Source organism: Oenanthe melanoleuca, chromosome 1A (genome assembly GCF_029582105.1).
Source record: "Oenanthe melanoleuca isolate GR-GAL-2019-014 chromosome 1A, OMel1.0, whole genome shotgun sequence".
NCBI classification, from domain to species: Eukaryota; Metazoa; Chordata; class Aves; order Passeriformes; family Muscicapidae; genus Oenanthe; species Oenanthe melanoleuca.
In genome coordinates, this window is record NC_079334.1 from 49,445,535 (window position 1) to 49,471,504 (window position 25,970).

General features: G+C 41.5%; 1 protein-coding gene and 1 pseudogene across 1 annotated transcript; both read left to right on the forward strand.

The window, feature by feature from the left end:
• Nucleotides 1–1,013: 1,013 nt before the first annotated feature.
• LOC130267065 (hyaluronidase-1-like) lies at nt 1,014–8,819 on the forward strand. Its single transcript, XM_056516380.1, has 3 exons — nt 1,014–1,931; nt 7,248–7,337; nt 8,391–8,819. Exons 1-3 carry the CDS (start codon nt 1,014–1,016, stop codon nt 8,817–8,819), a joined length of 1,437 nt encoding a protein of 478 aa, XP_056372355.1.
• A 6,295-nt stretch (nt 8,820–15,114) lies between these two features.
• On the forward strand, nt 15,115–25,329 carry LOC130248350 (hyaluronidase-4-like; annotated as a pseudogene).
• Nucleotides 25,330–25,970: the final 641 nt, after the last annotated feature.

The window sequence follows — 25,970 nt, forward strand, 5'->3', positions numbered from 1 at the left end:
AGTAGAGACAGATTTTGGAGCAGAGGCAGATTCTGGAGCAGCCACTTGCAGACTGTGGGTGAACAGCTGCCCCATGGGGTGCAAAGTAAGGATAAGTCCAGGGTCCCAGCAGCCTTGCAGCTCTGGCAGCTCAGAGTACTGCAGCCCCAAGCTAGTGTGACTATCAGGAAAACATCAGACCATGAAAGGAAAATTTAAGATTAATTTCTACAAACTAGGCCCTTTTTCGAAGATACAGCATGTCCTTTCAGCTAGTTCAGATCTGCTTAGCACAATTTATCTTCTTTAATATACACATATTTAATTTGTCTTCAGAATAAGTAGCTTAGACCACTAAGTCATTAGTAGTATTCCTCTTCTAGCCTGCAGATTGATTATCACTCTTGCATCTATTCATTCAGAAAATGAAAATGAAATTCAGGGGTTGATAACAATATTTTCATATCCTGAAAATTGCAGAGTTTTGAGTTGTCTTCATTAATCTGTGTGAGGTAGAATTGTCTGTCTTTTGTTTAAATTACCTTTCCTATTGTGACCATTTGAATATACAGATAATAAAAGCTGTCACCTCACTGTGATGATCTTCTAGGCAAGTCAGACTGACCATAGCAAAGCTTGTTTGGAAGCTGAAATTTCAAATGAGTGTGCATTCTTTTCTTATACTATCATTTTAGGTTATTACTTTATTATCTAGTTTCCTAGACAGGAGGGAGCAAATAAATATTAAGGAAAGGTTTGAATCAACTGTGTGAGGAGTCTGAGTGAAAAGGAAATGAGGTTTCCAGACAGTGTAGATTGTCAAAAAGCTTCTCAAAGCATTTGAAATTCGTGCTAACTTCGACAAGATCAGTTTTGCACTTTTCTCTCTTTGTGCTGAGTCTAATGCTATCAAAAGCAAATCAAACCAAAAGACATCCCCCTATCATCGTTGCCTCCACGCTGCCCTTCTAACATCGTATCTTGGTTTTGTTTTCGAGGGCGCATCGTCGCAATTTCCCAGGAAAAGCCAAGCCATGGAGGTTGGGGTGAAGCAGCTGGCAGTGCTGGCCCTGCTGGCCCTGGCTGATGCCCCCCTGCCCAAGCCAGCCCGCGCCCCTCTGGTTCTGCACAAGCCCTTCCTGGTGCTCTGGAACGCGCCCACCGAGCAGTGCCGGCTGCGCTACAAGGTGGACCTGGACCTGGGGGTGTTTGACATCGCATCCAACACCAACGAGACTCTCAGTGGATCCAACGTGACCATCTTCTACCACACTCATTTGGGGTACTACCCCTACTACTCAGACAGTGGAGATCCCGTTAATGGAGGGGTGCCCCAGAACGAAAGTCTTATCAAACACCTGAGCAAAGCAAAGTCTGACATTGACTATTGCATACCCATGAAGAAATTTCAGGGGCTTGCAGTCATTGACTGGGAAAACTGGAGGCCCCAGTGGGATAGGAACTGGGGCAATAAAAGCATTTATAGAAATAAATCTCTCGAGATTGTTAGGAGACGGCACCCTCGGTGGTCAGAGGACAAAATTAGGAAAGTGGCTAAAGAGGAATTTGAAAATGCTGGCAGGAGTTTTATGAATAACACCATCCTTCTGGCTGAGCACATGAGACCAAATGGTTTGTGGGGTTACTACCTTTACCCAGACTGCTACAACTACGATTACAAGGAGCACCCCCAAACCTACACAGGGAAGTGCCCACCCATTGAGTCTTTCCGCAATGACCTCCTGCTCTGGCTCTGGAAGGAAAGCACTGCTCTCTACCCTTCCATTTACCTGGATTATATACTCAAGTCAAGTCCAAATGCACTGAAATTTGTCCACTTTCGGGTTAAAGAGGCAATACGTGTTGCCTCAATTGCTAGAAGAGACTATGTTTTGCCTGTGTTTGTTTACTCCAGACCATTTTATGCCTATACTTTTCATGTTTTAACACAGGTAAGCAGATAGATTTCTTACAAAGTTTAGAAATTAGAGAAAAAATACGTTCTAAAAGCTTTTCCTGTATAAAAGCACCTACTCATTTGTTTTTCATATTTAAGGCAAACCCCTGAGAGGAAGTGCTGTAGTCACAGTACAAAACTCTATGCCTTTCAAGAGTTAATATTGCAGTGGTTTGGTCTACCTCTGTGAGATAAAGTATAATTTTAATGAAGGTAGTTTAGAGAGAAAGTACAAAGAAATATATCCCTTAAGGAAGTAATTCATTCTGATATTTTTATTCTTCAGGGCAGCTTGTGGAATGAGCTTGACAGATTTTGTAAAGTTTAAAATTAATTAGTGTAATGGAAAGATAAACTTTCATGAGAAAGGAGCCTCAGGGCATTTTTGTTTCTTTATGCAAATGTAAATTCATCCAGTATAAAAATAAACTAGGCAAGTTAAGTCATCTATCCTGGAGTTTCTAACTCCTGCATGATGAGCATTGGCCATCTATCTCACTTTTCAGAAGTTCAACATCTTCATGTCTAACATTTAGTGCTAAACTGTGGAGTCCTTTTATCAAAGACACTCAGTTTTTGAGTCATGCAATGTTCCACCAACCAATGATCAAGTGCAATAAATGTGTAGTGGCCACAACACTGATGTTAAATTATATATGTGCAAATCTCAGACTTTCTGGATATGCAATGATGATTGTTGCTCTGACTTTAAAATAGAGATGCACAAACACTTATTAATTTCTTTAATAGTTGCCTCAAATGTCAAAAGTTCTTATTTGGTTTCTATCAATTCCCTGAGAAAGGAGAAAATCTGGGACAAGGAACTCATGGAAATAACCCCTTGATGACAAAGGGCATCTGGGGATCCTCCTTCCCTTTATTTTATGGAGAGCTGCATGGGAGATTCCTTCTAATGCTGCTAGAGGCAAGTTCTTGACTCAAACCTGAACAGAAAAAGGGAGAGAATGGCAAGGGAAAGAGCAAAGTTCAGTCCAGTGATCCACAGGCTGTGGGGGGCTTCAGCCTGGAGCTGGAGCTGAGGAGGTGCAGCAGATCCCTGAGAGCCTGAGCAATGTTTCAGGCTGACCCCAGGAAGCAAATGCTACTTTCAAGCTGCCCCTTGGAAGCAAATTGTACATAGAAGTAATTAGGAATTTGGTCTGGTTCGTTTTCAGCAACCAGGAACTCTCTGGAGCTGTTTTCACTGTGGAAGATGCCAGCTGACTCAGAAATCATGGGCAGATAGACCAGCCTAGTCCTGAAGGCAAGGAGTCACTGGGCTCAGTACAGGCAGGATATCACCCAAAACTCCTTCACTGAAGAGCTCAGGCTAGGAAATACATGAGTTCTTCAAATGCAGTCAGTAATAATACATTTTTATAAAATTAATTAGTCCCTTGATCAATGTAAAAATACCATGAATGTTACTGAAGGCTATGAAAACTAGCATGGTGTCACCAGTTATGTGTGAGTTCAAAATAGTTACTGTTTTATCTTCAGCTATTTTCTGAACAGTACAGTAGTAATCTGGAGTGATGCCCCTCTCAGGTTACATTCTTTACTCACCAGGCTGTTTTCCAGTTGCATATAGCCATTTACTTTTAGATGCTTTAAAGATTGTTTTACTACTCTGTAGCCAGGAAAGATCTTTGCATAGCCATGGAAACATATTTGGATTGTGCTCCACTACATATTTTCTACTAAGGACACCATGGGCAGGGTACTCAACATGGAACAGGGTTTAATGTGTCCAGACTACACACATCATCTCTGAGAACAGCTTGGGGTCTGGCAGGAACTTGCAAGGTTCTAAAAACCTTCTACATATAAATCATCCATAAAATAATGTTCTTGTATTCTTCCACAGCCCTGGAGCCACTGGGATAATTTAAATGTAGTTTTGTATGTTCAGGTTTTAGAGTAGATTGGAGCTTCTCATTTGACCCATGCCATGCCCCTAAGTGATGCTCACAGTTACAAACAAGGCATTAAACCTCTGAGCTCCAGAAACAATGTGCATGAAGGTGACAAGGAAAGGTGCCAGGACAATGACATCCATGATAAGTGGCCTCAGAAAAATCGGGACAGTAGGCAGAAGGGATAGCCTGACCTCTGGCAGGGACTGGCCAGGACAACCACAGCCTTGCTCCATGGAGCTGTGCAAGAGCTGTTCCTTCTATTCCAACAGAAACACTGCTGATATTCAAGATTTGTGTGCAAGCCCTTCTGCACAAAGCGTTTATGTGAAATTATGGAGTCAGAAAAAAGTGGTTGTGAGTCAGAGTCACTGAGGGAGAGACACAGGTCTATCAGACCTTCAGAAAGGGGAAAGGCCCAGGTCCCAGACAGGTGCTGTAGCTGTGGGTGCTGTACCTTTCACCCACTGCATCTGGAAATCAGGTGAGTGGTGCATAAGGTGTCTGAAAAATTGGTCCTGCTTTTTATCTTAGAAACAATTTTTAAATTCTGAATTGGGATCCAAATCATTATGAAAGCTTTTTGTATTTGCTAGAAATGTGTATAAGCAGTTTGCCATCTGCAGGGTATTTAGAAACTTTCTGCTTAGACAATTCAGGACTAAGCGTGTGGGAGAGGGCAGTCGCACAGTAGCATCTGTGCTTCCTGACTAGATGGCTGAAATCATTAACAAAGCAGGATAACAACAGACAAATGATTAATAATGGACAGCAATCCTGCTGTTCCCCTATAGATGGTCCTCTCTGATGACCAGGTGTGCATGTGTATAGAGACCAACCCCTGCAACCATGCCAGGCTTGAACTACTACTGCTGAATACACAAAGCTCTTGTTTGTAACTAAGGCTCTTCAAGATTACAGATATTCTTTTCTTTCCTCAACATGTAACTAGAACTGAGTGTCTCATTTCATCTCGAGCTCCAAAACTCAGCTTTAGTTCACCTCCTATTATTTTAAGGTCCAGTGCTATGACTTGGGTGATGTAAATACAAAGCAACAATGACAGTCACTAGAGCCTCCTCCTCCCTGCCAAATCAGGTATCCATTCAGGTGCTGTAAGAGTCCTTTAAGAATCCCTAGGAAAATGTATTTCCCAATAAAATACCAAATTTTTGCCTTAGCCCAAGATAAGTGCTGAGTTTCTCAGCGCATCAAGTTGGTAATTCTAGATTGCAGGAAAGGGGAAGAGTAGGTGCCTCAGGGACCTAGGTGTGAAATTATCAGTGCCATTGGACTTCACACATCTAGAGGCCTGGATGAACTCTAAGGATTTGTTTTGTCAGTTTTGTATCCATGTGAATTAGACATGAAGTGCTGTAATATTTTTATGGATCTAATAAAGCTAATGAAAGAAAGATGTGCAGTATGGGGTTATAAAAACTAAATTTACTGACTTCTGGTCAAGCACTCTAATTCCCAGAGCATACTACTTACAAGAATTTTATTTCAGGTCTTAGTTCATCCAGCAATGCTATATATTTCTCAGTTATTTATTCTGGAGGTCTGATAAGTTTTAATTCATTTCTTAATGAGATCTGAAATGTGTTAGTGCAAAATCACAACCTTCATGTGAGTAATGTAGAATCCCAGTTCATTTTCTGCACATGGGTAAATTTCATAAAATGTGTTGCAGATGGTGAAGGCCTGGGAACTCTCATTACAAACACATCAGATTGTATTTCACATTATTTTAACATTTGATATTTTGATCTTTAATTAACATACTCCTTTTTTTTTTTAATTGATTAATTAATTAATTCCCATAGGAAATATCCCTTCTCCATAACTCCCTTGAAAATAACACCTGCAATCCACACCACTATCCTTTAAAAAGTACTACTGCTCTGTATACTTTTAAGAGTAATGACAGTCTCTAAAAGACTTTGGGTGATCAGCAGCAACATAAATTCAGACAAGACCAGTTATATTTTAAATCACTCTGAAGTCTGCACTAAGAGCCACTAGGCAAGCTCTACTCTTCCAGACTTTTGCAGGTTCTCCTGCACTTTTTGTCCAACCTTTAGTTAAGGGACAAAGCCCCTGCTCACTCTGAATTCTCTGTAATTGTCTTAATCTCTGCAGTAGATTCTCCCTTTCCCGTGACATTTATTTGTGCTTTTTTTATATCTCTCAGGCCACAAATATTTCAGGAATGGGAATTCCATAGCTAAGCATTGATAAATTAACAGGCATTGATAAATCAAGAATATTCCACTTACACAGAGGAATATATTATTTAGTAATAATTAATAATAGAGCGATCCTTACACTGTATAATTTTGCTTTTCTAAATTTGCTACCACCATACTGAGATAATTTGGCTGGTATTTTTGATTGTTCTCTAGCTAAAGAGTTGCAAAAACTGTATAAAAGTATCTTTTAAAAGGTATTTTCTCTGTCACATTAAGAAATATTCTAATGTCTGTCATTACAAATACTGACTAGGAATTACTTTTTAATCGATTATTGTAGACAGAAATGGTTTTAGATGTAATTGATTATGCCTTGAAATTTGGGGGAAGAAGTTGCTTCCTGCATATTTTTTTAAGATTTAATTGCATTTTTCTAGACACAATATTCATAATCTCAGAGAATGTCTTTAAGACACTTGCAGGATACATTGCCATGCTTTTGGCACTGGTGACTCCTGTTCAGCACTCAGGCTGCTCTGGCAGAGTTGTGTTATTGCTGTTGCTACAGCTCAGCTCCTAATGGGTTCAATTCTAAAAGTGGACATGGTTAAATTAATATGCAAATGTGTGTGCATTTGGTTTTTCCCTCCCTATTTGGCACTTGTAGCAGGGAGAGAGGCTTGTTTTTCAAAGATATGTTTTTTGGACTAATGTCACTCATGATGGTAGAAACAGCAGCCCTGTAACTCTGTTGGCATGGCTAAAGCAGCACGAGTTAGACCCCTGCCTAAAGCCACTGTGAGGGTGATCCAGTGATGTGTGATCACACTATCACCTGCCAAAAATATTACCTAGGTAGTTTTGGTAGTCTTTCAAGGTCTAGTAAATAAAATAGATCACTAAATTCTTACTCCACTGGCTTGGTTGGAGAACCCTTGTGAATAAACTATAAAGATTTCATTATTTAGTAGGCACACTGATGAATGCCACCTATGCAAACCTTTGTAGAGACACAGAAGAGCTTTCTAAACTAAACAGTTTGGAAAGTTAGTGATTTTATTGTGAAAAATATACTGCAGGATCAATGTTGCCTTTGGAGGAAAAAAATTAAGTGATGCCCATATCCCAGTGCTTTCTTACTTTCAATTTTGTATATTTTGTATATTTGTTTTTCTCATGTGTGGATTTGGTGTTCTTTTTCAGAGGGATCTGGTCAATACCATTGGGGAAAGTGCAGCTTTGGGAGCAGCTGGAGTTGTTCTCTGGGGCAGTATGCAATATGCCAGCTCAAAGGTTGGTCACATCATTTATCAGTTCTGAGGAATCACCTCAATGCCTCTTGTCTGATACCACACCCTGCACAGCATCTATCCACCTCTATCAGTGTCATCAGCCAAAAACTGAGGATGGTGGCTCAGTGCCACTCCCAGGTCCCATTAATTCTGTTAGACTGAAAATCTCATTGCTCCAGAGCACGTTGCTTTGGCAGGTCATTTGTAGCTCAGTGGAATAATGAGTCCAGGTGAGGAGAAAGACATGTTTCAAAAAATGCCATACAAATATAAGCACAGTTTGTTTTACAGTGGCTATGGCAGTTGTCCAGATCAACTGGGAAGGAATGGAGTCTGGAGGTGAGGTATTTTCTCCAGTTGCTAATGTTGACATGCTACATGGAAAAGAGTGTCACAAGACAAGCCCTAGTTACTTCTCCCAGGCTGTCCAGACTTTCATAAATAAACCTTCCTGAGGAGATGGGAGGCAGCTGTGGAGTTTCCCAGGAGGCATGGCAGGATAGCCCTCATTCCCAAACCTGGGCTTTGGTGCCCACTCTGCTCTTCATGAAGTCTCTGGCAAAGTACCACTGACTGGGTCAGAGGACCCAGGAAATCTGAACATAATTATGAAAACTATGTGGCTCCTGGTAAATGAAGGTATTGGAGTGATCAGGGCCAGAGGGGTGACTTAATTTGTGCTTTAAAACCTGTTTTTCCCATGCAGTTCTCCAGTCAGCAGTTACCAGAAATCTTACTTAGCAAACCAGTGAGTCTCAGATATGAACCTTATGAACTCTCTGCTTCCTGGGACTCCTCCCTTGTCTCACACTATATGTTTCTACCAGGCTCTCAAATAGAAACCATAGTAGAGGTCAACACTTTCCTAATCTTGCACATGGAAATAAATTCATTTAAACAAAATAGATCACTCCAGTGTGTGAGTCCAACAAGATTTATCTCAATGGATTGCTTTAGGCAAGAACAGTTTGGTACTAGCATCTTTTCAGACATAATAAACTCAGACATAGTGCTAGAAACTGAGAAACGTGTCATGGTGTTCTATTATTCACAGGAGAGCTGCTTAACGGTGAAGCAGTACATTGATGGACCTTTGGGACATTATGTCATCAATGTGACCTCAGCAGCCAAGCTCTGCAGCAAGGTCCTGTGCAAGAAGAATGGAAGGTGCATCCGCAAACACAGCGACTCTGCTGCCTACCTGCACTTGTCACCCTCAGACTTCAAGATCCGCCACCTTCGCTCAGAGAGGGGCCCCAGGTTCCAGGTGACTGGCAAACCCAGCCTGCAGACTATTGAAGCCATGAAGCAGAGATTTATTTGCCAGTGTTACCAGGGCTGGACAGGAATATTTTGTGAATTGCCTGACCAAAGGCTATTGGAACACTGGGTTCATGTAGTGTTAAGTAAATCAAGAAAACAAAGCTTTTTTATCTTCCTTTTAGGAGCAATGCAGCTTCTTCTGCTTTCTTCTACACATTAAGGATTTCTAAGGCAGTGCAAGGGAATAAAAAATGGTGTTTCTAAGAGTTCAGTTTCTTTAAGAATTTTTATTGTAAAGGGAAAAGGCATTTTTGATTAAATAATTTTATTCCCTTTTAGTAATTTCCCACTCCAGAAACTTTTTTAGACAATAAAAATTTTGAAAGCATTTTTTATCGGCTTCTTTATTCCTACCGTGTGTTTCACTTGTGTTTGACAGAAGAAGATTCTGTTGTTGAAGTGGAAGTTTTACCTGAGGAGAAAAGTTGAATGAACTTGTGCAAAGCTAAAAAGAAGAACACAGAACCTCTTTGATTTGACATGGTGATAAGGAGAGTCTGGGTTGGTGCTGAAATAAAGTGGTACATTGTGTGAGCAGCTGCTCAGAGCCACATCCATTGATCCTACTGCTTCTTCATAAACAATGTGAAGAGTATAGAGTCATACACCAGCACACACTTTTAAAAATTTATATTTCAGTATTCCAAGGCCTAATTTGATCCATGTTACTTCTAGAGGTATTAGTATTTCCAGAACTAGTGTTCTGCCATCAGTTTTAAAGTCACTGTCTGACTGAACATCTCTGCAATCACTTTTAGGTGAGGGGATTCTGGGCTGGGAGAGCAGCTCTGGCAGCTGGCACCCTGCAGTGCTTCTGCCTGGGCAGGAAATAGGGAAATGCTTCTTGCTCACCCCAACCCCTTGGGAAGGAGGCATCCCTGCTGCCTTTGCTGCAGGTCTTTGCTTTCTGCTGGCTGGTCAGTGTGTGGGAAATGAGAACAGGCACACAGATCCTGCTTGTCAGTGTGTGCTTCCCTCAGCAGGTCAGGAGAAAATGAAGAACTCTATTCATTGGAATATTTTGGCTTGCAGCCTTTGGCTTCAGATGGGGACCTCTCTGAAGGTGGTATATCTTAATGAACTACTGATTACTGGTTAATTTAGTGTCCATAACAAGCTGTTCTGTCAGGCTGTGCCATGTCCATTTGCAGTTATTCACTGATTCACGTTCATGTGTGAACAAATACATTCCATCAAAGACCTATCTGTCTTCCACATAGCCTTTCAATGCAACAAACAATGGATGCCTTCACTGAATTGAAGACAAGCCCAAGAAATTTCCTACACCACTCTGACTTACTAAAACAATTTTATTTGAGGTTTTTATATGATATGTTGGACTGAGTATTGTTCCAGATCATGGACTCAGAGATTTATAAGAAACCTACATGTGGGTCTAAGACATCTATTTTGTCCTTACTAGTATCTGTATTTATCACCTGTGGCCTGACTACACTGCTCACATTACTGCAGCAGTTTGATTAAAATCAGCAAGGCTATATGGAAAAGACACTCAACTGTGTAAGGATGTCTGAATCTGGTACTTATCCAGGCCCCCTTCTTGAGACTGTCCTAAAGTACTTTAAACATTAAATGTCTCTATGAATTATAATCTGCAGTATTCTCTGTAATCTCCTTATCTCTGAATATTTCCTCATGGTAACCCCACATAACAAAAACTCTTTGCTTTGCCCAGACCAGCTGGTTTGAAAGATGATGCTCAGATTCACTTGAACCAAAGATCCAGCTCATTACAGACCTGCAGTTCATGTTAATGCCACCTTTAAACCTTCAGGCACTGAAATTGAACACACTTCAGTTCAGTGGAAACTCAGTGACTTGGGCCCTGAGTCATTGTAATGTCATGTGCTGAGAAGCCCCAGGAGAGCTTTGCCAGTGACCTTTTGCTTTGTAATGTATAACAGCAATGGATGACAGCAAAACTAAAGGTAAAAAACTTCCTTATTTTGGTGGGGGAGAGGAAGGATTAAAATTGAAGTTTAGAAAAACTGAAAGCTGTTAAGAGCTAAGCCTTTAAATTGAAGTTATTGTGCTTATCTTATAAAATATTCATGTCTATATCTATAGATATATTCTGCTTTAGCTTCTTTATTCAGTTCAGATTTTGTTAAACTTCAAGGGAACTTACACCCACTTTAGCATCTTGAGAGCACAGAAGCTATTAGCCCAGTTTTGCTAAACACCTGTCACTAGTGTAGGTCTGTATTTAGACTGGATGCTCCTGATTTGCATAATACTGTCCCACAGAGCTGAAGTGAAAATGTTGTAATGTTTATGCACTGTGTCAGTGAAATGTGTTTATAAAATGTTCTGTGTCACTTCATAATGTGTTTTCATTATTTCTGTATGCATATAAGAATAAATGATGTTGAGACTTAAATAGACAATTTATTTGGGTAGCATAAATTCAATTGAACTGACAAAAGGTTTTCATCAGCTAAAGTTCTGGTAATTTGTAGGAAAATTATGCAAACTAAGCAAATGCTGTGGGTGAAATATCCATGTTCATGATTCAGTCTGTGGTGTACATCCTGTATGAGGAAATGCTGGTAGAGACCTGTACAAGTACATAAGGCTCTCTCAGTTTGTCAAATCTGAATTTGTCCAGAGGTTCTTCTTTAGCCTAGGTTAAAATTTCACACAGAAGGGTGTGTGAGAGTCTGTGGTAGTACATCTATTTGGACAAAAAAGGCTTTTGAATTTGGGTCATATATTTCTGTGAAGAACTGTGAGCTCAGTTCTGCATCTGCATCACTAGGTTGTCTTAGGTAGAAGAGCAAAATCAGAATTTGGTCCAGGCTCCTCAATAATTATTAGAGGAATCAAATATCTAAGTGAATGTAATTTTACAATTTCTTTTCTATTTCACCAAGTTAGAGCACTTTATTTTGCAAAGAAAACAACATTTACCATATGACAATGTCTCTAGAATATACAGAGGTGCTGCATTTTTAAAGTGCTCTTTACCAGGAAGAATCCAGGTTGGCTGGAAACTTGATGCTGGGCTAAACCACAGAGCACACACTGCATGGAGAAACATGAAATATAGTCAAAACCTTGGTAACAAGCAATTTTTTCCTTCAGTTACCCTTAAATTAATACTACTCTTAAAATTAAACTACAAATTAATTGGTTCACTTAATACAGGTTGTACATTTCAGTCTTTGGAGTGACACAATCCAGACTGTATCTGTAGTATGACTGTTGGAGAAGGGATGGTTTAAATCAGCAGAGAGCCTTTACAACCATGTCCTTAGCTAGAACCAGTTCTTAAACCATAGCTGATCTTGGGGAAAAAAATACTGATTTCCAGAGACAGCAGAAATAAGAATTTGATTTATTTTATCTGAACCACTTCTGCTTCAAGATGATCATGGACACAGATCCCAGCTCTTCCCAAATGCAGAGCTGTAGACTCCTCTAATTAACTGAGGAAATTTGGGGCAATATTATGCTTATTTTCTATTTCTCTCTCACCACAGCTGGGTGTTGTACTTAGTAAAATTTATTAATAAAATTTATTTATAAAATATAGAAAGCCTGGGACTTTTGTTCCACTTCAGCCTGACTGGTAAATGTGTGGGATTGTGGTTCCAACTTGACCAGCTTTAGGTGCCACTGGCATCTTCTTTCCACTCCCAACCTTTCCTCTCACTCCCATCCATCCATCCATCCATCCATCCATCCATCCATCCATCCATCCATCCATCCATCATGGTGTGCTGTTCCCTGCTTGTGCTGCCACAGCTGCTCAGGGGCCCTTGACCTGATGTAGATTGGGAAATCTCCAGGTCAAATGTTCCCTTGTTAAAATACAGGTGCCTTCCCACAATGTGCTTTTTTTTTTTTCCTGAAAGTCACATTAATTCCTCTATCTGACTCACATTGTTCTGCCCACAAGGTCGAGCCAGGGCTAAGGAAGTGGACAAAACCCACAAGGAAGTGGTGACAAAGCCATAAGCTGAGTATTGTCACCCAAGACAATGGATTGTGAGTAAGCAGCCTTGGTGTGCAGTTGGCAGCATCAGTCCTGGCTCACCCAGCCCTGCCTGGGTCTGTGGCAGGGGAAGGGCAGTGCCTGGCAGCCTCTGCCCTCCTCCCTTGGGCAACAGCTGGCAGCACATCTGCACAAGGAGGGGGGTACTGCCATGTCAGGGCACCCCCAAAACTCACAGCTCCTTGCAGTGATCAGCCCAGACCTTGGTGCCCCACAAGATGCCACAGTCAGGATAAGTAAAACCCTCCTGGCGTGGCCCAGCTCAGGAACATGGATATTTAATGTGTTTTCTGAAGTACCCTTTTGCCACTGAGTCTTAAGGTTGAATAAAGATGAGAAAGGCTTCCTGGCTGAACATGATAATGTGTCTTTTTTGTGTTTCATCAGCTTTTCCCAAATGCAGAGTTCTCAGCTAGGGTCAGTGGCTTTGTAAAAATGGGAATGATAGGATTATTTAGAAAGGAGCTGATAGCTCTCACCAGTGAAACCAACAGAATGAAATCTCAGATCAGTTTGGATTTGTAATGCTGCATGTAAATACATTTTTGTATACAAATCCTCTTTTAAAACTCCTTGCTAAGATTAAAAAAAAGGCTCTGAAATTAAAAATTATATCATTTTTGCACTGAAACCATTTGTTGCAGACAATGAATTAAACTTGCACATCATCCACAACAAGGATACATATGAAAGTTTTTTGCCAAAGAAACTTTCATATGCTTAAGACAGTGTGGCAGACACAACTTCTTTTTTTCTTACCTTTCAGGAAAACTAATTTCCTGTCAATCTGTGCCAGACTCAGAGGGTGGGAGTGTTTGCAAACACAGGTTCCTCTAAAAACAAGTTGGAAATTTTAGTTCTGTACATTTCAAAGAACCATACTGACTGGAAACAGTGCAGCTTCTCAGATACAAAACTTCTATCCTTCTAAAAGTTTTATCCTTCTATCCTTCTTTTCTAAGGAAAAACAATGCTGTTGCATATTGCTCAATGAATTTAAAGCCCCTGAGTTGTTCTCACTCAGCCAAGGCACTGTGTGCTTTCCACATACCACAGCACCAGGCAGTGAGGAGCAGCTACAAGTCCCATTAAGAAAGAGGAGAGAATTCCTTCAGTGGCTTCCCAAATTAAGTTTAATTTAACTTTGGGAGTTAACTTTGCTGCTTTTCACAGTTACATCATATCAGATTATCCCTTGTTCAATGTCAACAGAGTAATTCCACAGTGGCATTTTTCTGATTCAAGGAACACCTTGTTTAAGCTGTAATAAGACAACAAGGGCATATGTGAATGCATGTTGATACATACACATATATATATATATATATATATATATATATATATATAGATATATATATATGCACATGGAAATGAGAATATTCATGTTCATACTGCAATGCATGTGCCTGTGAGCTTGACTCAGAAGCAGTAGAACAGTTCTGAGGGTGTGAGACTTTGTTTTCTGCCTGGCAGGAGCAAGCTTGGAGCAGTTGCATAACCTTACAGCCTGGCATGTGTGGCCTGTGCTGCTGCATGGATTATGTCTATTATGTAACCCCTTTTATATAGGAAGCTAACAGCATCTAACAAGCTAAAAATAAGCAGACTTCTGTAATTTCAAATAACAGTATTTTTCATTTCCCTTATGTGGCTGCTTCTATTTCAACATTAAATTTGGCCTCTTCAAAAATTTTATTGATTTTTTTTACTAGGGTGATATTTTAACACACTGGCAGCCTGTTTTCTCAGAGAAAGTCAGAGCTCCTTTGTCATTTTCCCATTACAGCAAGAACTTTCCTAGCTTTTATTTAAGGTGCTCTCCAATGTCCATGAAAACAAAGCAGCCTAGAGCATCAGTCCTGCTTTTTTTCCTCAGAGAGTCAAGAAGTCTGATGTTTGTGGGCAATTTTTAGAAAAAATGATGTTTGTTTTTGTGGTAGTAATAATCTTCTCAGTCAATTAGACAGCAGATTATTAAGAGCATTTCTTGTACTGCTCCTTCCAATGCTGAGTTTGCATGGTAGAACTAAAAGCATTTATTTTTTCCCTCTGCTGAAGGTGCTCCTTACCTTGGCTTTGTGCACACTTGTCCTGTGTGCTGTGGGAACCCTGCAGGGCTGATGCTCCCTCCTGGACAGCAATAGGGTCAGTGGCTCATGTGGAGAGGACAGCTGGGCTTTTAGCTGACACTTGCATTCACCTTGTGTTGTTACCCTTGTACTCCACGTGTGGCTGCTGTGCCTGGCCCCATCACGAGGAGAAGGAGCATTTTAATGCCCAGGGAATCTGCCTCTCCACTTCTGCACATGGCTCCAAAGGGAGTGGTAAAAAAGGCTCATGGCAGGTATTGCCTCTCCCCTGTTGGGCTGTCTCAGCTCTGTAGGTACAGGGAATGCCCAAAGCCCTGGCAGGGCAGTTTGATACAGGATTTCCCTGCATGGGAGACCAAGAAGCCCTGCTGATGGTTCTGATCTTCCTCCAGTGGGACCCAGGGGTGGGGGAGCACTGCTCTCAGGCAAGAAGCAAGCTGGCCTGGGTAGGGACAGGACAGGCAGGGCCACTCACTGCACTAGCAAAGGTGCTTCCTCCAGCTTCATAAAACTGAGTCAGGCTCAAAGATCCCACAGAGTACCTACAGTGATGCTCTTTGCATGGGATTAGTTAATACAAGCATGCACTGAAGTCCTTTGGAAGTTTTGGACTGCTCCTTGGACAAGTAGTCTTTTCTAAAGTGGCAGCATCAAACTTCATGATGTGGAATTTGGGCATTTTTTCTAAATCTAGAAGTATGGAGGAACAAGACAAACTCTCCCTGCCCTCCACAGGAATTTAGGTACCAATACACCTCGATTTAGAAGGAGTAATGATCTGTAAGCACCACTGTTGTACTTATATCCCAGCAGCAGTTCTCAGGTAAGAGCATACTTGGACTAAAAACCAATAATAAGCCAACCTGATTTCACCAAAGATGCTAATTTGAGTGGTAGAGCTACCTCACTTTTCACATTAACCTCACTAGAAAGCAATCTCCTATTTTAATTTTGTTTTGATTTCTCCACTCTTAAAGGGGCATAACCTCATCTGCTGTAGAATGGTTCATCATCATAGACTTGGAGTAGCTGGAAAGCAGGCATGAAATATTCATGTTTGCTTTGTTCCCCCTTGGAATTTTCCTTTTAGACTGGCATTAATCCATTTGTTTCCAGCACCCACCAGCTGCTATAAGGACTGTAAGCAGCAGTTCCTCAAAATATCCCCTCTGTGCTCCTTGCAGTGAGGCAGCAGGTCCTGTGACAGCTGAGGAGAGCTAGATGAAAAGGTCCTACAGGGCATGGCCACTGAAAGAGGCTCATTAGGTTTGTTCAAAGTCTCCATCAATACACGAGGCTTACCAAGGTTTACATTACCCCCAGCTTAAAATAATTGCAATAATTCCTTAGACTGACAGCATAGAATTATTGTGTTTCCTGCAACACTAACATTTAGCTTTAATCTAATGCTCAGCTGGTGGGGATGAAAAAATCAAACTTTTTGTTGTTGATGTGTAACAGCTATTCTGTAGGAGTGGGAAGAGAGGAATGTCACCCTTATCTGCTGGTGCTGGGTGCAAGTTATAATTACTCCACTGCATGTGTGGGTGCTTGTTCTGCTCAGTTTGGGGGCTGATCTTACCCTGGTTCAAGTACACAAATACTCTGCTGGACCCCAGGAAGGGTGGTGGGAGGAGAGTCAGCTCCTTAGAGAAGAACATGCTCGGAACATTAAGCATCACTGGTTTAGTTTTCAGTTAGGATTCGCCTTACAATTCCATCAGGAAAGTGGGCAGAGAGGAAATCTGCTTTTCAAAATAACCAATTCAGCACAGTTTAAAATGCTATGAGTAGTAAGAGAGGCAGAGGGAGAGCCCCAGCAGTTCTGATGCTTTTATATGGGCTCCTACATTTTTCTAAAGCAGCCTGAAGTCAGGCTATGCTGGATCATGGTCCTCTGAGCACATCCCCATCTCCTGTCCTTTGCAGCGTGGGAATACAGGTGAATTTGAACTGGACTACAGGTATTTTGAACTGCAGGTAAATGAGCAGGAAACCTGGGCAGCCTGGCAGCCAGCTGAAGCCAGCTCCTGAGCTCAGCCTTCATGTCTTGAGGCTGATGTACCCTCAAAGAATATGAAACTTCTTGCTGCACACATGCTGTAGTCCATATAATTTTTAATATGCTGTATCCCCTGAGGACAATTGAGGAGCAATGCAGCCCACTCAGGCTGTTTTAGGACTCAGGCCACTGTGCTGACTGTAGTGTAAGCATGCAAAATACAGCTCCTAGTGTAGAGGCTACCATCTTTGGAGAAGGCAGGCTCTGGAAAGCCTTTGGGCTTAAAACAGGTGGAAAACTGGGTCATTGACCACTGAGAACCTTGTAAGGCTGGGCATGGGCCCAAGAGGCTTTGTGATTATTTCAGTGTATGCCAGAAAATGACCCAGTCATGGCATCAAGAGCATGAGGGAGGTACAAGCTAAGCTAAGGGCTGCTTCTGTGGGTGTTTCAGTGGGCATTGAATCAACCCATCAAACCATCTGCCTTTTGCTAGGACTGAGCATCAGTCTGATCTGCCAGGCTGCACCACAGTCAGGTGTCACTGTCTACAGATTAGAGACATTTCTGGACCAAGAGGTGGAGGACATTTTTAGATTCAGAAGTCCAGCTACTTAGTAGGCCACCAGAATGCATATCTCATGTCTCTAATAAGAAAAATTCACTATACTAGCAAAAAGAGCTGAGATGACAGAGGCCAAATGATTGTCCTCATGGGCAAAACACACATTTCTAGCTCATCTGCTAAAATGTGAACTCTTGTGTCCAGAAGTCATAATAAGTTAAATCTTACTACAAAATTGCCTTCCAATAATTTAGCATTTTTCATTTTGATTCATTATTCAACTCATTCCTTACAATGCTAGGGAAAAAGCTCTATTGTATCCAATTCACACTTAAATTTGTAGCATTTTGAGGAGTAATTCTGTCCTAATTTTGAAATGCTGCTCAGGTATTCTAGCACCTTCATCAGGATCAGTGAAGGGCTCTACTAAAAGAGTTTTAATCTTGGCTATAATCAGTCATCAGTGTTACTGGGTCAAGTAGATAACTGATAATTTTTTATTACTCATCATCCATTTTTATGATTATTATTATTTTCTCCATTTTTATTATCCATTATGCTATATATTTTGTCCCCTGCATTTGCTAACACAACAGAGATACTCTGCAGAATCTCAGTGAGGCAAATCACTAAAGGTTGTCTGGATCTAGTAATCCCCCCTCCGTATGAGGAAAGGCAGAGGCAGCAGCAATGCATCCTGCCATACCCCCCTCCCTGAGGCTGCTGCAAGCTCTGTGGCTCTGCAGGTCATTTCCTCTGTCACCAGCCCCAAGCACATTGCCACCAAATCTGGCTCCAGCACAGAAAGCAAAATTCACTGCTGACAGCATGACTTCTACTGGAAAAAAACCCCATTCCATCATCAGGTTTCTGAGTGTATCAACTTCAGCTTTGCTGATAAGAATTCAACAAAAGGATTATTTTGTAAAAATCTGGGGATTTTATTGGATCTCTGTGGGTGTGAAAATTCTTCTTTCAAAAAGCATTGCTGTCTCTGATAAGAGTATTTGGCAACTGGCTTGCCTGTTGGGACAGCCTGGTTTAAGCTCATCAAGGCTGTGCTGTGTCAATGCCACGTTGTTGTAGAAAGGAGAAAACATCATTGTCTTTATTCATAATTTGTAATTTTTCTAATCTCTTGATACGAATAGTGTAACATTGCTGGAGTAGGTTTTCTGTTACAAAAGAGATGACAAAGCTTGAAAATGCATTCCTGTGTTCTAGAGTAATTTTGGGAGAGAGATACAGGGTTTATATCAACTGATGAATGCTTAGCCATTTTCTTATCATTTCACCAGCTATTTTTTTTAGCAGTATCTTTTGTTTGGTTTCAAGTACTTCTTTCTTCATTTCAGAACTGCCTTTTAAAAGCTGATTTTGCTTAATCTTAGCTAGAGCTGTTTGCTGCCTAGTAAAGACACACAGTTTCTACTTTCTCTGTATTGGAAATTGCTGTCTATTCTGCATTTTCACTGTCAGCTGGACACCAAGATGGGCTGCCTCTGTGTTCCCCTTGCCAAAGGAAAATCTAGTTAGCAGAAATGGTATTCTGGGTTTTCTCAACTACAATAGATACAAGTGAAAAAAATACCAAGCAAAAAGAGGAGGAAAAATTTTTAGCAATCCTGCACAACTGGAAGTAAATTTGAAAAGTCTAGTAAGCAGATCTTGGGCACATCTGCCTGTTGCAAACAAGTGACTTTAGAGACTACTCTCAGACAGAGCATGTATGTGTGTTGTGGCTAAATGCATCAAATGGAAAAAAAAAAAAAAAAAAAAAAAAAAAGTCAGAAGTCAATGATTTGCCATCACACTGAGTAAAAAAGAGCAGCTGTTTCCTCTTAACAATAGAGCTTCTGCAAATATCCTTCAGTGCTAAGTTCCCCAGGAAAGGTTTCTCTCAGGGGGCAAGCTGGTCTGCCACTCCCTTGCAGTCTCCAGTAGCCCATAATGATATTATCGTGGTTGTTATTGTTGCTGCTGCTGTTGACTTTTATTATAATAATTTTCTTCATCTTGCTGTTTAGTTTGCCATGTGCCAGCTCAGAGGACTTTGGAGCACCAAATCAGTATATTCAGCATGAAGTAAACCCTGGGCTGATTGCAGCCCAGTCCTGCCTGAGCAGAGATGAGTGGACCCACAGTGTGGGAGAGCTGAGCCTCCCCACTTCCCACTGATGCCAGGAGGAGCAGCCTCTGGTGAGCCCCTGGCTTTGGTGTGATGCCACAGGGTGCTCTAGGGCACGGGTGCCTGCCTGTGCACACCACTGCATGCTCCTGAGTGGGCAGTGCTCCCTGGAACTGGAGTAAATCACCTGAGGACGTGCTCAGCACAGGCAGTGACCCTCCCTGTGGGAGCAGAGGGGCAGTGTGGCAGTGCAGCACTTGCTGCAGTTTAGAATCACAGTGTGAAAAACAAACAACTGTAGGGATTTGCTGCCCTCTGGCAGGATTTTGTTACAGCTCAGATTTTCTGTGAACTGCAAGAGCAGTGCTCAGCAATAGCACCCCAGCACAGCAGGGTCTGCATTTTCCTTCTGGTTTTTGCCAAAGCTGCTGGCTAGCTGTGCTGCAGCCTCCATGGAACCCTTCTGGAGAGCCAGAAGTGCCTGCTGATCCCAGGCATGGCTGGTGTAAGGAGCAGGGCTGCTGGGCTGGCAGGAGGCTCCTGTCCCTTTTCTCCATCTCTCTGCACCTATGGGCAGCCTGACTCTCTAAAGGTGCTCCTTTGGTTGATTGTCTCCTCAAAACAGCAAGCTCACCATCTTCCAGCTTTGGCTGTGCAGCCTTTTGGTGGGAAATTCAGTGGGCCTGTATCTAATGCTGACAAGCCCTGAGTGGCTTTGCCAAGTTTGATTTCTAGTATATGATTTCTGAGAGATGATCAGGCAAATCAGGCTAATTTTCTTTAACACCATTTTCTAAGAGACTCGGTAATGCTGGCGTGGCACTTGTGGGTATGTGGGTACTGAGTTTGAAAACCTGGGTTTGCTGGGTACTGTGAGTCTCATGGGCAAGGTTCTCTGACAAAAACAGAGTTCTGCCCCATCCTGCACTGGTCCTGTGTATGGCCTGCCTGGTCAGCAGAAGGAACAGGCACACCTTGTATGCTGTGAAACAATCTGGTGCCCCAGACTGTCAGAAGACTAGATCCTAAAAGCATCAAAGGCTTATTAAAAATACCTAGGTTACCTTGGATGTTGATGGTTTTGATGAAACTAGGTTATGCTAGGCCTACCCTAAAATGACAGAAAAATGTGTGACTGGGGACACCCATGGATGTACTCAGGTGTGCAGATATTCCTCACTGTTTTCTGGTTTGAGAGAAAGGAGGGATAGCAAAGCTACACTATTCCCAGCAGTATGTATGTAACAGCCTGGATGTCCACATGACACCTGTGATCCTCACCTCCAAGAGGTCACAGTCCCTAAATAAAAAATAATAAATGACCTGGTAAAAAAGTAGGCTAGAGCTGAGAAGAAGAACAACAATAAAACTCAAATACAGATCCATGATGGTTTATCCATACATGGATTGTATCAGTGTGTAGGATTTTCCCAGGGTTTTCAAAGCAGGGGATATCTTGCAGTTGGAAAATGATATGATTCTGTCTCTCTTACATATAAGTATGTAGGTTTTGCTGTAGGGACCTTATGATTAATAATGCTGCTTATAGTAGTGGCACAGGCCTTAGCTACAAAGTCCACATTGCACACTGCAGTGCTGTGCACAGATTTCAGACATGGTCTGGAGGGCACTAGCTGCATGTGGTAGTGTAGCCAGGCTAATAAATAACTCAGAACAAGTGTTCATGTATCTGCTTTATTGCTATCCAGGGTTTGGACTTGGATCCCTTTACGGTACTGCACAATGACAATGAAATATATGTATATATGTGCTTGTTTAGAGCTGTTTGGAGTATCTCTGGCTGGCATTGCACAGACAGGTCAGGGATGCTCATGAAATTGTGAAGATGGTGATAAATCCAAGGTTTGATTTCAGAGTTACTCTGGGTGTTATTGAGAAAGCTTGAATGATAAGGAAATCATGTTTTCATCAGGCTTCCCATTGCACCAGCCACAGCCACTAAGGTACCCTGGGGCCCACTGAAGTGATGGCAACACCCTCTGAATTGATCAGAAAAGTAACTGTGGTATGCTGGGTTCCAGACTTACACCAATTTACTTTGGCCAGGAATTTCCCCCCTTTATTTGGGTTAGATTGTGCTTACCTTGTTTCTTCAGTGTTAGCATGGTAGATGCCTTAGAACTGACTGATATAAATTCATATATTTATATATGGAATAAATACTAATAGCTCTTCTGTTTTATTCTGCAGACAAACTGGGAGATCTGCCCAATGTCATCTCTTAAGTTATGAAAGTACTTCCTGGAAATGGAACACATTTATACACTGTTCACCTTTCAGCCCCTGGCATGGCTGCACACATCACTCATCTGGATTTCTCTTGCTTTGAAATCAGCCTGACCATCAGTTTGGAAGAGTAAGCCTTTCAAGACTCCTGGGATGCCTGACAGAACTGTCCTTCCTGAGATATGATGTACTGAACCTGAAAATGTTCTATATGGTTTGAAGCCCCCTAGCTAAAGCAAGAGGGCAGGCACATCACAGGAAATCCTTGTTAATGGTGGCATACCCTAAAACTTCAGCTGTCAAACCCATCCATCCAGAAAAAAAAAAAAAAAAGGCATGGCATTAACTATTACACCCCAGCTGAGGTCTTCACTGGGGTAGCTGTCACAGATTGGGCACACTGGGGACCTCGGTGGAGCTACAACTGTGCTGTGAAAGAGTCCACAGAAGAAAGTCCAGAGGAACTTAGGAGGAAATTCATAACTGAAATGGAAGGGAATAGTTCAGCAAATGATGTTGAATGTTATCAATTTTCTTTGAAGATAGTGCAGAAACTTTTATGAAGGAAACAATTGCTTTAGGAATGGAAAGCAAACCAAGGAGCCTTGTGGGAATGCTACTTGTACCCTGACTGTCATGATTACAGTTTCCATGATTAGAACTACACTGGTTCCTTCCCAAAGAGTGAAGTTTTGAGGAACAATGAATTTTCCTGTCTCTGGAATAGCTTTGCAGCCCTGTACCTTTCCATTGACACTTAGAAACCCCTTGGAAACAGTCAAAACCATTTTGTACTGTTCTCAGTTTAGATTGAATGAACCCATAGGGATCTCCTCCATGGCATCTCAAGATTCTGCTTTGCCTGTATTTGTGTGTACCTGACTGGGCTATAGAGAGAGGAGCCTTTATTAGTTCTCTCTATTGGAAGTTTCTGCTGGAACAATGTAGGCTGCATTTATCCTTTAACCATTCTTGCAGATGGTGCACCAGGATGGAAAACCTCCTACTTGGGCCAGCTCTGCTGGTTCATGCTAATTATCCACATGCTTTAAAGAGCACAATGTTCTGAAGAAAAAACACAGCCTTGAATATGTGTTTGTTTTCTTTTTTTTGCTTTGATTCCTAACTAGGCTGTACTCAAGCGAGCATTTGAATGGATTAAAAGGATTTCAGAAATTTGATGTAGTACATAGGAGGCTGTTAATACATTAATCCTCCCTCATGCACTTTCTTCTGCTCAGGTATGCAACCACTAATCCCCAGACACCTGCCCAGTTTTCAGAAGGAAAACTGAGGCAGAGATGTTAGCAACTTGTTCTGTGTACATAAGAATGGAAAATTGGGGGCAGCAGTCTTTCTGCACGCCTCCACCTCCAGACCATTTAATTTAAGCCCATAATGCCTATGTTGGTCAGGCAATGGTGCCCCAGAACAGAGGAGTACTGAACATCAGCTGAACACATACAAACACATATGTAACAGTATTTTTGAGGTGAGTCCATTACCCTAGGCCTTTTAAATGGGATTCTGGACATCCTCCCAGAACCTGGATGAGTGCACTAGAGTTCCTGTGAAAAAGCAGCATGATTTGTCTGTCACTGGTTCTGTTCCCACCTGGTGACAGTGACTGCACCACCAGCAGAGCCCAGTTTCTCTGTTTTAGGATTTAGCAAGTGAGCTGTATTTGCTTTTCAAGGCTATGTTTGAATTTTCATCCCAGGTACTGAATCTGAGATTGGCATCCTGTCTGAGAAGGAGCATTAGCTCCCTCTTCTATCAGGTCCCACTACTCACTTATCACTGTCACTGCTCACCCACCACACTTCCCAGCAAGGAGCTTCACTTCTCTTGGTCTTGAAGGCATCAAAGGAGATGGAGACACCTGCCTTGGTGGTTTAACCCAGCTTGCTCTTCCTTAGCTCTGCAAGGAGAGGATAGACAGACATCAATAACTATTGCATCCTCTTTGCCATTTTATGTCCAATTCCTGCCTCTTTTCCCCTTCAGGCACCATATCTCTGTGAAGTTTTTTTCACATCAAGTCATTTATTGATGTACTGTGACCCTCAAACTCCCCTAAATCAGTGATGTTGTCTAGGGATCCACTTGCTTATCAATGGCCTTTCAAATTCTGTGCTTATGGCATAATAATTCACTTGTTGCTGATCCTTAGCCATGGATCAAATTAAGGATCAATATCCAAGCACCAAATACCTTCTCTTTACTGCTCTATGAGCAGGACAGTGAAAGACATCTTTCTGGAACAAAACTAGAAAGAATGTAAACTTGAAAGACTATTGTAACTGAAATTCTTAAAATTTGGCAAATGTTGCATTTTCTCTTTCATTTAAGGCTGCACAATGTTGGTATTTCCCTCCTATAGTGTGAGCCTGTTTATAGCTCCTTTTTCTAGGTTTTTATAAGAATCTGAGTGAGTTCTTAGGGAAAACAGCAAGAGCAATGCATACCTTTGGAATCACAGCTTTCAAATTGGAGAGAGACTGAAAAACAACTGACTGACATAGCAAAATGGCTCTCTCCTTCCCCTTATCAACAAAAAGAGAACAGAGGCAATATTTTAGGAAATGTAAATGTAAATGTAAAAAATCCCATTTTAATGAAAGGATTGAAGTTGCTTCTAGTAATTGATGAGTTATCAAATAACTGTGATTAAATTTTTGCATTAAAGTGGATTAAAATGCTTTCCCTCCCCCCAGTTTATAAACTTTCTTCTTACCAACATCTCAGGCAGTACAGTTTAATATTCATTGTAGTCTAGACAGCCAGCCTTTAGCCAGAATAAAATACAGTTCATAGGGACCAGAATGAAGCCCTAGTCTGAGAGACAGCCACATAACATACCCCTGAATTACTTTGGAAAGGCTGTGAGATGCTGAATTAACCTGACAGTGACATCTTTACTCTTTTCACTGCAGCAAAATCTTTTTAACACCATTGGAGAGAATGCCCTGGGAGCTGCAGGCTCTGTTATTTGGTGAGATATGAATTTAACTTCTTTAGAGGTAAACCTTAGCCTGACTTAAATGCATTGTGTGAGATCCTCATTTTATCCTGTGAGCAGAGAGTATCTGAGTGCTGGGCACCAGCAGGGCTGACAGCTTCACCAGCCTTGGCTGTCCAGCCAGGAGAACATGGAATGTGCTCAGTGCTTCCTGGACTAACAAGCCTCTTGTGAGGCTCACAGGGAACCAGCTGTAGCAAGCCAATGGCTGAGACAGGCATTTTGGAGGACTGTTCCTCAGTAGGTACCATCCTGGTCAAATTCCTTTCCAGCTGGGTAAAACATTAGGAAATTATCTAGAGCATGATTTGCTCCCCAGGCAAGGTCTAGTGGTGGTGCTCAGCAGTTTGTCAGGTTATGAGGACTGTCCTTGTGTGTGGGCAGAAGAATAAAGCAGGCTGATAGGATCAGATGGAGAGGTTTGGTACCACATATCAGACCCAGCCACGTTAAAATCAAAGATTGATTTTTGAGGCTCGGCCATGTCCTGGAGTTTTCAGAAAGCCACAGATCAAACTTTGTCATAAGTAAAGACTTTTTCCTTAAAGCTGTGTGAAATGGGTGTTCTGGGCTGTTTTTCTCCTTGCAGATAGTATAGAAAACCCAGCCAGCATGAGAATGAATGGCTGAAAATAAGTGTGCAGTTGCCCTCAGAAAATTCAATTACTTCAGCCAATTTTTTAAACATTTGGACATGGTCTCTGTCAGAATCAATATGAATAGGAGGGTGAACTTCCTTCCACCCCATTCAAGTGATAAAGGCAAGCTTCTGGAACTTTTCCATCAGCTCCAGGCACCACAGTCTTGCCACACAGCCATGCTGACATCACCTGCTTTTCTAGCATATATCCTGGCTTCTTGAAAGATCTACACCCTGGTGTTTCCTGGGCAATGCAAGCTGCTGAAGTCATTTGTACCACAGTAGGATTATATTTTCTGTATAAAAATTCATATTAATCCTTTAAATTAGTGAAATTTGTGTTATCCTGGATGAATTAATTAATGCAGGTTCCTTACATATTGCATATTTTTTAGAATGTAAAAGGAAAAAAATAAAGTGGGCAGTCTCATATTAACTAAAATTTCTACCATTGATTTTGAATTTGATTCCTACATTACCAAAGTCACAGCTGCAGCTGAAGTGTGAAGGAGGCATCTTTGTCAGGACAGTGTATCATGTGTGCAAAAAGCCTGGAGACCCTCAACATATCTGCACTTAAACTTTAAGACAGAAGACTG